This window comes from Oncorhynchus kisutch, linkage group LG3, assembly GCF_002021735.2.
Source record: "Oncorhynchus kisutch isolate 150728-3 linkage group LG3, Okis_V2, whole genome shotgun sequence".
NCBI lineage: Eukaryota > Metazoa > Chordata > Actinopteri > Salmoniformes > Salmonidae > Oncorhynchus > Oncorhynchus kisutch.
Genome location: NC_034176.2, coordinates 67,101,101 through 67,117,005, shown reverse-complemented (window position 1 = coordinate 67,117,005; position 15,905 = coordinate 67,101,101). Strand labels below are relative to the sequence as shown.

General features: G+C 42.0%; 1 protein-coding gene across 1 annotated transcript; it reads left to right on the top strand.

Moving 5' to 3' along the window:
- The first annotated feature begins 4,829 nt into the window (after positions 1 to 4,829).
- Positions 4,830 to 15,653, top strand: LOC109888151 (guanine nucleotide-binding protein G(o) subunit alpha). Its single transcript, XM_020479347.2, has 8 exons — positions 4,830 to 5,301; positions 5,463 to 5,505; positions 9,935 to 10,076; positions 10,512 to 10,672; positions 11,173 to 11,301; positions 11,423 to 11,552; positions 11,647 to 11,800; positions 11,964 to 15,653. Exons 1-8 carry the CDS (start codon positions 5,184 to 5,186, stop codon positions 12,149 to 12,151), a joined length of 1,065 nt encoding a protein of 354 aa, XP_020334936.2. The 5' UTR covers positions 4,830 to 5,183; the 3' UTR covers positions 12,152 to 15,653.
- Positions 15,654 to 15,905: the final 252 nt, after the last annotated feature.

Below are 15,905 nucleotides of genomic sequence, written 5' to 3'. Positions count from 1 at the left end.
TAAAAAAAGATGTCAACTTTGGGAAATGGGCAGTGTCTAATCCATGTACACACACACATTGTAAATGTTTTACGATCCTTGTGGAGACCTAAAATGTATTTCCATTCAAAATCCTATTTTCCCTAAACCTAAATTCTAATCCTAATTGTAACCTTAAACCTAACCCCTACGTTTAAAACAGCCTTTGTCCTCATGGGAACCTGGGAGATATTCCCACAAGGGAGAATTTTACTTGTTTTGCTGTCCTTGTGGGGACTTTTGGGATTTTCGGGTAGCCATAAGGATAGTAATACGAGCCCACACACACACTGTGACACATTTTGTGTTGTTTTGGCTCTGTTCTCCAGCACTTTGGATGTAGGTTAAACCTATGAGGTTAAGGCGCAAACCGTCAGCTTTACAGTTTTTCCCAATTGCTAAAACACAATTTTGCAAACTAGGCTGGTTTTATCAAAATACTTAACACAATTCACAAAACCACACCCCCAAACTGCAAAATACCTCATATATCCTGCAACATGAAGCCCTGCAACCAAAACTACATATAGCATTATCAAAATCAAACGTTTGCACGAAATGGCCCACACTTCATTCATATTACCAGATGTTTGTCTAACCAACTACACACTGTTGGACATAATGAAAAGCACTCTCATCTTTAGTATGCTTTGCCATAATTCTAAAATAGTTCAAATTGTAGAAAATCTTCAGATGCACAGAAATATTTGCAGATACACACACATGCTGTTGAAACAGTTTTTTTTTTTTTTTCACCAAACAAGTCAGTGCAACATATGCACAGCAGATATATTTACATTGGATTGAACAAAAATATGCTCACAAAAAAACAGTAAACTGAAAAAGAAAATTGCAGAAAAAATATATAGAAAAAAAGAGGCAAGAAAAATAATTAGGCAGCATCTTGCCGCACAGCTGGGTCTGGCCACAACGCCTCGTCCACATCACAGGCAAAATCTTCCCTTGCCAGACATCGAGGGAAGAAGTGCCTTGAGTGCCTTATCCATCCCTGAATCGCACCCACATCAATCTCATCACATGCCTCTTCCATAGCCTGCACAAGAGGCCTGCGCACAAAGGGCTGCCGGTCGTATACCTTCCACCGCCATGCCGAAAATAACTCTTCTATGGGGTTCAGAAATGGTGAGTATGGTGGGAGGTATTGCACGAGAAATGGTGGGTGGTTAGCAAACCAGTTTTGGACTGGGGCTGCACGATGAAAGCTCATGTTGTCCCATACTACAACATACAGGGTTCTTTGATGATCTGCATCATTCATACGCTCTGGTGGTATGAGAATGTTGTGGAGTCTGTCCAGAAATGTGAGAATATGAGCTGTGTTGTATGGTCCAAGGTTGGCATGATGGTGGAGGACACCATGCGTATTAGAGATGGCAGCGCACATTGTGATGTTCCCACCACGTTGGCCAGGAACATCTATAATGGCTCTGTGGCCAATGACGTTTCTCCCCCTTCTTCTGGTCTTTGCTAGGTTGAACCCAGCCTCATCTATAAAGATGAACTCATGTGGGATTGCATGAGCATCCATTTCCAGTACTCCCTGAAAACAAATAACAAAAGCAGTCAATATGGTGTTATCCAGTACACTGGGAAACAATGTTGCGTGTAGTGTACTGCAGTCAATATGGTGTTATCCAGTACACTGGGAAACAATGTTGCGTGTAGTGTACTGCAGTCAATATGGTGTTATCCAGTACACTGGGAAACAATGTTGCGTGTAGTGTACTGCAGTCAATATGGTGTTATCCAGTACACTGGGAAACAATGTTGCGTGTAGTGTACTGCAGTCAATATGGTATTATCCAGTACATTGGGAAACAATGTTGCGTGTAGTGTACTGCAGTCAATATTGTACTTACATCCACATATGCTCGTCTGACCTCTTTGTTTCTTTGAGAGTTTCTCTCAAGCGGCACCTTATAAAGTTGTTTCATTCGGATTTGGTTTCACTTGAGAATGCGAGCCAATGTGGACAGACTGACTCGTTGAATGTTGTTGAATAAGGTGTTGTCTTGGATGATGTGGCTTTGAATTTCTTGTAATCTGATTTCATTATTTTACAAAACCAAGTTTACAATGGCAGCTTCCTGTACCCCGGTGAACATTTGGCCCCTTCCTCTACCATGGTTGCGTCTCTCAGTCCTTTAGAAAAACAAAAAAACTAAAATATAGGGCTTGGACAATGCAGCCTAAATATATTTCCCCCACAGTAGAGTAAATTCTACAGGAAATTTGTGCAGTTAGTGTATGACATCAGCCATTCATGAAGTAAACAGGTGTCACCCAACTGATACACTATGACATGGGGTGTACTACATAGTTTGAAAGAAATGTTGGTTACATACCTGTACTCCAGTCTAAATGTCCAGATGACACAGGCGACAGTAAAACGGCTCAAGTTGGGCTGCACTCTCTGTCCAGCCTCTCACATTGTCAGCCCATGGTTGATGACATGATCAACTAAGGTTGCTCTGATTTCATTTGAAAGTTGTCTTCTTTGGCCATGAACTCCTCTACCAGCTCTACCCATACCTCTCACTCTTCCCCCCCCCCCTCTCATTCTCACCCTCCCTCTTCCTCTTCCTCTCTCTGCAACGGCTTCCATTGTTATTGTAAAACAAAAGGTGCTCACCTGTGGTCTTTTCATAGTGCTTACTTCCTGATTGAAGTGGTAACAATTAACCATTGAGGTGTTTGGCCAGGTGGCACATGTATTGGCCAATTAGCTCATGTAGTGTCATTTTGAATGGCAGTGTTTTGAAATGGCAAACATGTGACTTTATGTCAGATTGTTGTGTCTTATGCAGAGAACCGTGTGCAGTGCATTTAAAAGGTGCCATTTTGAATTGCAAAATGTGTGTAAAGCAGAAAATGTGTATAGACTTTTGGAGACTTGAGAAGAGGTTTTGCTCTCGGTGTGTCAGTTTAAATAATTGTGCTGTGCATGTCATTTTAGTGTGTTAGCAATTGGAAAAAACTGTAATTTGAGGATCATATCAGGTTAGCCGTTTAGAAATTTCAGCACTTTTTGTACATACTGTAGTCCCCCAATTTTAGGGGACCAAAATGATTGGGACAAATTCACTTATGTGTATTAAAGTAGTCAAAAGTTTTGTATAGGTCCCATATTCCTAGCACACAATGACTACATCAAGCTTGTGACCACAAACTTGTTGGAGGCATTTGTGTGTCTTATGTTGCTTACATGTATGCATTGGTGAGCGTGCGTGTTTGTGTGTGTGTGTGTGTGTGTGTGTGTGTGTGTTTATGTCTGCAGTGCAGTATTTGTAAAAGTTCATCTGTGTATGTCACTGTGTCTGTGTCTCTATGAGTGTGTGTGCAACTATGTGTGTATGTGTTTGCATACACACTTAGTGTGTAATAAATTGTGAATAATGATGACTGAGAAAGTTACAGAGGCACAAATATCATACCCCCAAGACATGCCAACCTCTCAGCATTTCAATAACAGGGGAGGCTAGCATTTTTTTTTTGGGGGGGGGGGGGTGACATTTGTTCGTCTGCAACTTTCTCAGTCATCATTATTTACGATTTATTCAGGACAATCCGTAATCATGGTAGCATCCACATTAATGTAGAAATGTTTAGAAACATATTCTATTCTTATTTACAATAAAAGTGACTCCAAAATTACACAATACATTATTTACCATTAATTTCTATTGGGCACAAAATAATCTGAAACACAACCAAAACAAACAGCAAATGCATCCAACAAGTTTTCTAGAGTCACAAACTTAATGTAATCATTGCGTGCTAGGAATATGGGATTATTTCTCACCCAAACCGTTCACCCAATATGGATGAGAATACCCTCAAATTAAAGCTGACAGTCTGCACCTTAACCTCATAGTCATTGTATAATTCCAAAGTGCTGGAGTACTGTACAGAGCCAAAACAACAAAACATGTGACACTGTCTCAATACTTCTGGAGCTCACTGTATGTCCTGTTGTATTATGGTAAGAGCTTGGGGCGTAGTTTATGAAGGCTATAGGATTGACCTGGTGAAGGTTTTTGCAGAATTTACTCGTAAGGCTGTAGGTTTAAATGGTAATTCAGGTTTTTGGTGTCAGTATAGTCCATTGTAAAAACCCTCACACCTTACCACTCCACTTTTTCCGCAAGTGGATTAGAAGCTTTTAATGTGCACACACATACACACATAGAGTTACACACACATGCACAGAGAGAAACAGACACAGAGACACACACAGATACACACACATTCACTTTTACACATACTGCACTGCAGACATAAACACATGCACACACACTCATAATACATACATGCAAGCACCATAACACACACACACACACAGGATAAATGCAATTGCTAGATTAATAATTAATACAATTTAAATGTAATGATATTGTGTTGTACTACCTTGTGTAGCCTATTGTTGCTGTTGACATTACATGAGCAAGGCCCTTAACCCTAATTGCTCCTGTAAATCGCTCTGGATAAGAGTGTCTGCTAAATTACTGAAATGTCAAATATAAAAAGGCTAACGTTATAGCCTAATGTTTACCCACTCCTAGTGGATTATACACAGTCTATTTATAAGGACACGGAAGACAAGAATGGCCCACTTCCAGTATCGTGCAAGACCACGCCCCTTGTATAATAAAAAGGCATATTATACATTGTATATTCAGCGAAATTATTCCACGAAAGCAAAATGTGTCTATAAAATCCCCCTTTGAATGTGGTCGCATCGGACGATTAGCGCTTGCCTTGGCTCTGACGTCAACGAGATTGTCTGCGCTAGGTGAGTCTCGCGCACACTGCCTTCCATTCCCCTCCTCTCTCTGTCGGTTATTGTGAAGAGATTGAACGATGAGATCGCTCGCGCTCGCTCTCATCAGTGCCGCCCTATAGAGACCCCTCAGCCCCGAGGCTCGAATACAACGACCTCACCCCCCGCTCCAAGAGGGACGGAGCGCAATCCATAGAGGCACGGAGAAAAAACCCTGTTCGGACCCGGCTTCATTTGCCCTCAATCCGGGCCTCATGCTGTAGCAGACTGAACGAGCGAGAGAGAGAGACAAACATACAGATTGAGTCGGCGAGGGACAGGGCGGAATAGAGGAGAAGAAGGGATTGTTCATTCGGCTCTAGACATGGGATGTACACTCAGCGCTGAGGAGCGCGCTGCTCTGGACAGGAGCAAAGCCATCGAGAAAAATCTGAAGGATGATGGAGTCACTGCCGCAAAGGAGGTGAAACTGCTACTGCTTGGTAAGACACCGTTTATAACGGGGCTGCCCGTTCTGCACAGTTCGGTTGATGTTGATGTAGATTGCAGAGAGTTGGGCCGGGGCGGCAAGCGCTCTCCGTGGTCCTGATGTCATGTCACCCTAAAGACAACCGATTCTCACACTGCTCTCTATTCCCTTTAGGGGGAGGAGAATCGGGCAAAAGCACCATCGTCAAACAGATGAAGTAAGTGCTGTTTTTTTCTGACATAGGCGTCTTTGACGAGGCCTGAGATTGCGCCTCCCCTGCCCATAGTGAGGCTGAGCCGCTAGCTCCGCCATGTTTCCTCAGAGACCGTACCTCTGCCAGTGATTCGAGCACCTCCTGTAGATGGTAAATCGGAGGCGGTGCTCACGGTCAGTAGCAGGCCGCAGGGGTGCTGTCCACTGATATGGTGCTGAAATGTACCCAGAGGTTTTTCATGTGTCTATCGAAAAAGAGGGAGGGCGAATACATGGGTGTTTGTGACTGTGAGTGTGTGTGTGTGTGTGTGTGTGTGTGTGTGTGTGTGTTTGTGTGCAGCCAATGTGTGTGTATGTGTGTATTAGTGTGGTCACTACACTACATCTCCATTAGCAAATATCTCTGCTTTAATCTTAATGGCTTTAAGTGCCTGATATCGCTGAGAGTACTTTGCCTATAAAGCGGATTTACTCAGAAAATATGGCATCTAAAACCTCATCTAAACCTTTCCCTTTCTCGTCTAAACCACTCTCTCATCTAAATCAATGTTCTTTTTCTAAACCCTATTACTAGATTTCTTCTTTAAAGAAGACCTCTGTATCCAGGGCCCAACCGGAAAAGCACATTATATAATATTTTCATGCACATAATAAAACATGACTGTTGCTATGCAGACATCCTCTCAAAAATCCACAATTTAAAAAATGTTGGGTTCAGTGGCTTCACTGTACCTCAGCACATACTCATCTGCCCCACACACACCCTGCTTTTTCCATCACACACACACACTCCTCCCTCTACTCCACTCTGTTTCCTTCCATTCTAGCACTCTCTCCATATTTAATTATCCTGGGGGTTCTCCCAAGCGCTACAGACAGTTACCCAAAAGCATCGCTCAGGAGCGGCTTCTGTTGTGAACTACATATGTTACATTGGTTATATTACATAATGCCAGGATCGGGAAAGGGAAAACTGATCCTGGAGCTGAGCTAGCATTGTCTCCTTGTGTGTGTACACAAGTGTGTGCATTTGTGTACTTTTGCATGTATGTATATTGATAATGGTATGTGTGTGGACGTGCTTACATCCATATGTTTATTTGTTAGAATTTTATTGACACGATAAAACCCTTGAGATACCCTATCGTGTTTTACAAAGGAGTATAATAATACTAATAAATATCTCATTCAAAAATCAGCATTAATATGGAGTTGGTCCCCCCCTTTGCTGCTATAACAGCCTCCACTCTTCTGGCAAGGCTTTCCACTATGTTGGAGCATTGCTGCAGGGACTTGCTTCCATTCAGCCACGAGTATTAGTGAGGTTGGGTGATTAGGCCGGGCTCGCAGTCGGCATTCCAATTCATCCCAAAGGTGTTCCGTGGGGTTGAGGTCAGGGCTCTGTGCAGGCCATTCAAGTTCTTCCACACTGATCTGAACAAACCATTTATGTATGGACCTAACTTTGTGCATTGGGGCATTGTCATGCTGAAACAGGAAAATACCTTCCCCAAACTATTGCCACAAAGTTGGAACCACAGAATTATCTAGAATGTTATTGTATGCTGTAGCGTTAAGATTTTCCTTCACTGGTACTAAGGGGCCTAGCCCAAACCATGAAAAACAGCCCCAAACCATTATTCCTCCTCCACCAAACTTTACAGTTGGCACTATGCATTGGGGCAGGTAGCGTTCTGCCAAATGGTGAAGAGTGATTTATCTCTCCAGAGAACGCATTTCCACTGCTCCAGAGTCCAATGTTGGTGAGCTTTACATTACTTCAGCCAATGCTTGTCATTGCTGACGTTGCTTCCAGAGGCAGTTTGGAACTCAGTAGTGAATGTTGCAACCAAGGAAAGATGATTTTTACGTGTTACGCGCTTCAGCACTCGGTCGGTCCCATTTTGTGAGGTTGTGAGGCCTACCACTTCGCGGCTGAGCCGTTGTTGCTCCTAGACGTTTCCACTTCACAATAACAGCACTTACAGTTGACCAGGGCAGAGGAAATTTGAGGAAACTGACTTGTTGGAAAGGTGGCATCCTACAACAGTGCCATGTTGAAAGTCACTGAGCTCTTCAGTATGGGCCAATCTATTGCCAATGTTTGTCTATGGAGATTGCATGGCAGTGTGTTCGATTTTATACACCTGTCAGCAATGGATGTGGCTGAAATAGCTGAATCCACTAATTTCAAGGGATGTCCACTTACTTTTGGCCATTTGGTGTAGCTGCGAGCAGAAATGAACTGGGTTCTCAGGATGACAGAAAGGACACAAGATCATTGATCAGATTTACAGTGATTTAAATACACAAATAAAAACAGATTTTTGATTTGTCAATAACTCTGCCATCTTTTGATCTTAGTTAAAGCAAGTACTATGGGCCTACATTTCACATTTAGTGTCATTTGGTCCTATGGTTCATAAATAGAAGATATTTGAAGTATTTTTAGCATATTTTAGCATTTTAGTGTATGTGCTAATATGAATCTACAGGTAGCCATCTTTGAATTCATCAGTGTTATTTTCTCATACTCGTTAGGGACTATTGTGATGAGTCCAAAAACCACATTTGGAGTGAATTTGACTTTTAGTCCATGAGAATATTTTTTTTGTGATTATTTTAAGCATTAGCATTACATAGTCAAAAAAGTTAATTGTTAATAGTTTCCTTCTTTTTTTAAAGATCTCAATGCCAAAGTTAACATGGTTCATCTTATTAATGTCTTTGCTGACTATAAAAGTTTCAAACAGATAGGTCATTGTGAAGTGGATTTATTGATAACTCAGCTATCGCTTAACCAATCCCTTAGGTTTTCTCAAACTAAGGAAACGCAAGAGTACTTTTTTAAAAGGTTTTCACAAATTTCCACGATGGAGGAAAACCTATCCCAAAGGACCTTATGGGTCCTTGTGGCAAATTTGTTCAGCTTGCGGAAAGACACCTACATGCAAAGATTCAAGTGTTGATGTCAAACAGGTGGCGGATTTGAGGGTTTAAGAGAGACTGCTTATAACAGCATCACCTACAGGCCAATCGGTGCCATTGTAACAGTGTAGCTTCTGTCCCTCTCCTCGCCCCGAACCAGGGACCCTCTGCACACATCAACAACTGCCTCACACAAAGCATCGTTACCCATCGCTCCACAAAATTCGCAGCCCTTGCAGAGCAAGGGGAACAACTACTTTAACGTCTCAGAGCGAGTGACGTCACTGATTGAAATGCTATTAGTGCTCACCCCGCTAACTATGTCACACTGGTTACACTCACCCCCCTTTGACCTCCTCCTTTTCCGCAGCAACCAGTGATCCGGGTCACGGCACCAATGTAACAGTGTAGCTTCCGTTCCTCTCCTCGTCCCTACCTGGGCTCGAACCAGGGACCCTCTGCACACATTAACAACTGCCTACGACGAAGCATCGTTACCCATCGCTCCACAAAAGGCGTGGCCCTTGCAGAGCAAGTGACGTGGCCCTTGCAGAGCGAGTGACGTCACCGATTGAAATGCTATTAGCGTACACCCCGCTAACTAGCTAGCCATTTCACACCGGTTACACTATTTTCTTTGACCAAGTTAATCATGGACTCATTTTTCTGTGTGCCAAATTGGAAAAAAGTGTGTGTGTGTGTGTGTGTTTGTATGTAGCAAGGTACATTGATAATGGTATACAGCAATCTGTATTATTTAAAACCAACACCTTAATTATTCAAAAACAATAATGTTTTAATAGAACTTGATCATAGTGTACTAGTACAGACTGGCAAAGTGGTACACACACATTTAAGAAAGGCACATACTGAGGAAGGCTATACAGCTTGAACATCTGTGAAAATACAAATATATATAAGAAAGGGTCATTGAAAAATATGTTACATAATGTGTGAACCACCTTACTTTGTAAGAATAAGATCTTCATACCTATGGATTATGTACCTTTTGAAGTCAATGGTATACCTCTGAAGTTTATTACAGTCTAGGCTGGTGTAATGGATTTATAATCCGATCCTCAATGTCAGAGCATTTCACGTCAATGTTGTTAAGAGTGGTTTAAATGTACAGACCACCTTTGTCATTACAAATCTGAAACCTAAAGTGGCTATATTGGCTGCTGCTGATGCTGCCGAGGTGTGAGTGTTTGTGTGTGAAAGAGAGAAGAAAAGAGAAGAGGGGTGGCAGCCAGTGATGTGCTGCGTGTATTTGGGTGTGTGCTAAGGAGCAGGCACTGCTTGATACTCAGAGCTCAGAGACAACCCTGTTCTTGGTCACATGCACACGCGTACACATGCGCATACACTAAAGCGTCTGCTGAAATGTGGGTTCACTGAAGTGTGAATGTTTGTGTGTGTGCGCTCATGCATGCACACTTAGCCTACGTACAGTACGTGTGTGGGTGTTATTTTGTATGTGTTCTGATGTGTGTGTGTGTATGCAGGATTATCCATGAGGATGGCTTTTCTGGGGATGATGTGAAGCAGTATAAGCCTGTGGTCTACAGCAACACCATCCAGAGTTTGGCTGCCGTCCTCCGAGCTATGGACTCTCTGGGCATCGAGTACGCAGACAAGGACAGAAAGGTGGGTACATGCTCCCTGCACAGGGCAGGGTTCATCATAGTGTACAACCAATGGCCCTTTCAAAACCTTACTTCAAAGTGCACTGCACTGGAATCCTCAATGAGGACCCTGTTCTCCTCAATGAGGATTCCAGTGGGGTATGGTGGTACACATTCAGGAATTCAGCTATACAGTGGGGCAAAAAAGTATTTAGTCAGCCAACAATTGTGCAAGTTCTCCCACTTAAAAAGATGATAGAGGCCTGTAATTTTCATCATAGGTACACTTCAACTATGACAGACAAAATGAGAAAAGAAATCCAGAAAATCACATTGTAGGATTTTTAATGAATTGATTTGCATCTATGCATATGTTTTTGTTTGTGTATGTGTGCTTGTGTACGTATGTGCTTACACATATCTTTGTACATCATATCTTATGTATGTGTGTGTCCAGGCGGATGCTAAGCTGGTGTGTGATGTGGTCACTCGTATGGAGGACACAGAGCCCTACTCAGCAGAGCTGCTGACAGCTATGAAGCGTCTGTGGGCCGATGCCGGGACCCAGGAGTGTTTCAACAGGGCCAGGGAGTACCAGCTCAATGACTCCGCTGCCTAGTGAGTCCACACTAAGGGACAAACATATCAGAATGCATGTAACTTGAAATTAAGCACAATTCATGCTTTGACGTCAATGAGAGATTTGTGAGAAAGTTCCACTTACATAACATACATAAACTGAAAATTGGAATTAGCTACCTGTTCTTGAACAGTAACACAGTGCAAAGGTTAGTCTTTGAAGTGGTTAGTCTTTACAGTGCAAAGGTTAGTCTTCGCACTGTATTTTTGAAGCTCTACACTCTTAGAAAAAAGGTTTCCAAAAGGGTTCTTCGGCTGTCCCCATAGGAAAACCCTTTTTGGTTTCAGGTAGAACACTTTTGGGTTCCATGTCGAGCCATCTGTGGAAAGGGTTCTACTTGGAACCAAAAGGGTTTTACCTGCAACCAAAAAGGGTTCTTCAAAGGGTTTTCCTACGAGGACAGCCGAAGAACCCTTTTAGATTCTAGATGGTACCTTTTCCCCCATTTCCCCCTCTCCTTCCTTCTTTCTCTCATTAGCTACCTGGACAGTTTAGACCGTATTGGTGCTGCTGACTACCAGCCCACCGAGCAGGATATCCTGAGAACTCGAGTCAAGACCACTGGCATCGTGGAGACCCATTTCACCTTCAAAAACCTACACTTTAGGTTAGACCCACCACACAAGCATAGATTTACACATACAGTACACAACCAGTCCAGTTTATTTGTTTGTAGCATATTTGTAGTGTATGTTATGGTACGTTTATAACTCTTATGTTTCTTTCAGGCTGTTTGATGTTGGAGGTCAGAGGTCAGAGAGAAAGAAGTGGATTCACTGCTTTGAGGATGTGACGGCCATTATCTTCTGTGTGGCGCTAAGTGGCTATGATCAGGTTCTGCATGAGGATGAAACCACTGTAAGTACTTCACACACACTTCATACTACTCACAAACACACCACACATATTCTCAGACATGCATCTCATCTGTCTGATTTGGTATTTTCTGCAGAATCGCATGCACGAGTCCCTCATGCTCTTCGACTCTATCTGTAACAACAAGTTCTTCATCGACACCTCCATCATCCTCTTCCTCAACAAGAAGGATCTGTTCGAGGAGAAGATTAAGAAGTCACCACTGAGTATCTGTTTCCCTGAATATACAGGTAAGACTTCCCTACAGTCTGCATATACACAAACTTAGACACACATGCAAAACAGATGGTCGTAAGTCTCTCTCACTCTCTGGCGCTGTATCTCTCTTCCTCTCCCACTCTTCTCTCTCCTCTCTCTCGCCCTCACCCACCTTTCCTCCCAATCCCCCCATAGGTGCTAACACTTATGATGATGCTACCGCATACATTCAGGTGCAATTTGAGAGTAAGAGCCGTTCGCCCAACAAGGAGATCTACTGTCACCTGACCTGTGCCACTGACACAGGAAACATCCAGGTAGTGTTTGACGCAGTCACTGACATCATCATCGCCAACAACCTGAGGGGGTGTGGCTTATACTGAGGCCTAGCCCTGCACAGAGGTTGCATTAGAGGGCGTGAGGTGGTTAATAATAATAATAATTTTGATGATATTAAAAGGCATAATTATGTAAATCTACACGTCCAAAGGGACCCAAAGAGCTGCCGCCAGACACCACGACGGATTCTTTGCCATGTTCTGTTCCTCTATTCCTTTTTTTCATTTCAGAATTCCACCACCCCTCTTTTGTTTATTTGTTATCAACATGTGTTTCCTACTGAATGTCTTTCATGTTTTGTTGTTGATTGTATGAACAACTGTAAGATGTGAATCAGAAAAGGGACAGTCCAAGGGGTATATTCTGTTTTCGTGCCATGTTTCGCAAAAAATTAGATAGAAATGTTATGCATAGAGCGGAGAAGGTCCTCTTTTCCTTGTGATAGAGATTTGTGTCAGTTCTATACATTACATCTCTATCTGCAACATCCAGAACATTGAGCCAAAATGAATGTACCCCTTGGTGCTCCGTTTGCAGAGGTGATGTTGTGCTCTAGGTGATGATGTAATAGGGGAGGTACTGGTGGCTGGGGCTCGTAGTGGGGGTTCTGTCCAGCGTTGGATAGAACCCCCCTCTCTGTTGGACTCACACAGGGCTGCTCTACATGAGCTCCTTCTGCTCTGTTTTATTCCTCTCTCTTTCAAACATCCAGAAGGGGGGGCCGTTCTGTTTGTGTGGCAGGCTCTGCCATTGGTCTCCTGCAGTGTGATGAAATGCCTGTCAGCCAATGATATATCTGTGTCGGGAAAGTGTGATATCAGTGCCAACCTTCTGAGCATGACAGATAGGGGAATAGATTTAGAGATCATTGATCACTTTCACACTATCTTTACAATATAATGTAATTGAAGGGACACAAACGCTTTATTATCATCAAATTATTTATGCATTTTATTTCAACCTCATGCCCTCCATGCTTCCTCCTACCTCCTAGAATCCCGTGCCACATATTTATTTCCTGTCCTGTCAGACCGGTGGAACACCACTTCCTGTCTCAGTCTCAGAGGGTCTAGAGCTGCTCGGATGGACCGTCTCAAATGTCACCTCCCATGTAGTGTACTATTTCTTCAAAGGTAGTACATCATATGGGGAATAGGTTAGCATTTTAGACTTGCACGCTCAAGTCCACTGGTCAGTGATGTATCATATGGTTGTCTCCTGGTCTCCTTTCACTTATCACTTATCACTGAGATGAAAGGACTGGATAGGTTTCCACTGTGTTGTTTTCACTCACTAGTCCTTACAGATTTGTAGTTTTAGGAGAGGACAGCCACAGACCACTGACCAGTCTCTCTGCTTGTTCAAAAGGGTCTTCCTGGGTGCTCTTTATGTAATAAAACAATATGTGAATGCTCAGTTATTTGGAAGTTGAGGTAATTTGTAGATTAGATAAGCCACACAGTGCTTAGCTCAGGATAACCCTTGTGAGCAAGCATGCTGAATTCCAAATCCATCCATACTACCCCCTCTAGGAATTCCTGTAGATTTGAAAGGATTTGATTGGTTTAACCTTTTCATGTCCATAACGGAAATGTGTAATATCCTTTAGTACACATGTTCTCTGAGTTTATTGATGGACAAATCTGAAGATTTTATTTACATCGGCCACAGAGTTTGTCTACAACAATGTGAGTTTTTGATATTGTACTATATTTAGTCTTTGGACACATGGGGTTACTGGTTTTTACACATTTCATGAATCAAGTCCTATAAATACATGTTCAAATTATCAGATCTTTTACATTTTTGACATATAGATTGTCCGGACCAATATATATATATATATATGAAAACAATACCTAAGGAAATCCACACACACACACACCCCTAGAGTGCATGCATCAAACGCAAGTCAATAGAGACTGAAGAGTGAGTGATTTTACAGCATTGTCCCTCTTTCTCAGATCTTAAACATGTTCACATCTTAATAATTTTTGCTATATAGATTGTCTGGACCAATATATAAATATAAAAACAATATCTAAAGAAATCCACACACACTCCTATAGTATATTATACAGCATAAGCAAATCCAATGTAAGTCAATGGTGAGTGAGTCCTGCTACAGCATTCTCCCTCTTTCTCTCCCTCTCTCACAAGCACACGCCTGTGTATACACACCACAGACATCAATGCACACCTGTGTTTGTGTGTGTGTGTATGTCTGTGGTATGTGTGTGTGATAAAATTACTCCATTGAATTTGCTTATACTGTATGTACTCTAGGGTTGTCTGTGTGAGAGGGCGTGGATGTATTTAAATATTGTTTTTATATTCATATATTGGTCTAAATAATCTATATAGCAAACATTATGATCTGAACATGTTTAAGAGCTGAGAAAGAGAGAACATGTTGTAAAATGTTTCTCTCTGCAGTCTCCATTGGATTTGCAAATACTGCATGTACTCTAGGGTTGTGTGTGTGAGACAGTGAGTGGATTTATTTCGATATTGTTTTCATATTTATATTGGTCTGGACAATCTATATACCAAAAATGATTAAGATCTGATAATTTGAACATGTATTCACATGACATGATTCGTGTAATGTGTAAAATACAGTAACCTCATGTGTCCAAAGACTAAATATATGACACAGAAACGTCTGTAGTTCCCAAACCAGTTGAATCATCTATTTGGCATATTTGGGCTTAAACGGGTCAAAGAACAATACTTTATGCTTTTAAACTATATCATTCTGAAATGTATTTCAAAATACATATGCTGAAGTCATTTTAATGATTATTGTCACAAAACCCCAATTTTGGAGGTATGATAGAAAATGACAATCTTAAAACGTCAATGTGGCCTGTCTAGACACTTGTACTAACTATGTTATCACTAAATGTAATGCATATACACCAAATAGAATTTGTTCAGTGGCACATTTTGATATTGTACTAAATATAGTACATGGAGGTGAATGGGTTAGACAATATGGTAATTGTGTCACCTTCTCTTCTGATTGAGTGGGTGGTATTTTTGACAAATTGCTTTATATATATATATATACACACACAATTGTTTTAGATCTACAGGCGTGCCCAAGCAGCAGGGGCTGGGGTAGAGTTGGAATTCAGCAGCAGTCTCTCAGTGGGGAGTTTGGGTTAACCCTAACCCCTACCCATCTGACCTCTTAACCCTGAGCAGGCCACAGTCAAACCCCGGCTGTCACGTTCTCTCTTTTCACAGAGGAATAGTACTGCTCTCCACTCATTCACCTGTGCACCTGAAGATACATCCTATCCCTCTATACTCCCTCTATCACATGTCGTTCCTCATTTCTCTCAATCCCCCTTTCCATTTTCACCTTATACACCGTACTGTATATATATGATTATACCAGATTTCTTTTTTTTTTTACTGTGAATGCTTTTGTTCTGCACCCCTTCCTTCTCCGTAGTTTATTGGTTGCTCTCTCATGTGGAATGTTTGTGCTGAGCCAATCGAATGTTGTGTTTACATTAAAGCCACTTTTCCTAACTATTCCCGCAGCCATATTGTATCTTTTTCACCTGTCTTTCTCCCAGTGCTTAGTTTGAAATCAACCCAAAGCTCTTCTCATATTCTCATTGATCTGAAATGATCGGATGGGTGCAATATGGTAATAGCTCCATTGACTCTTATGGTTGGATCGGTGGACTTTCCTCCATACTGCCTACATGTCTAATCATCTCAGATCTACCAGAAGTGTCCAGGGGTATATTTCAGACTGAAAACAGGTCTTCTATGCCTCAT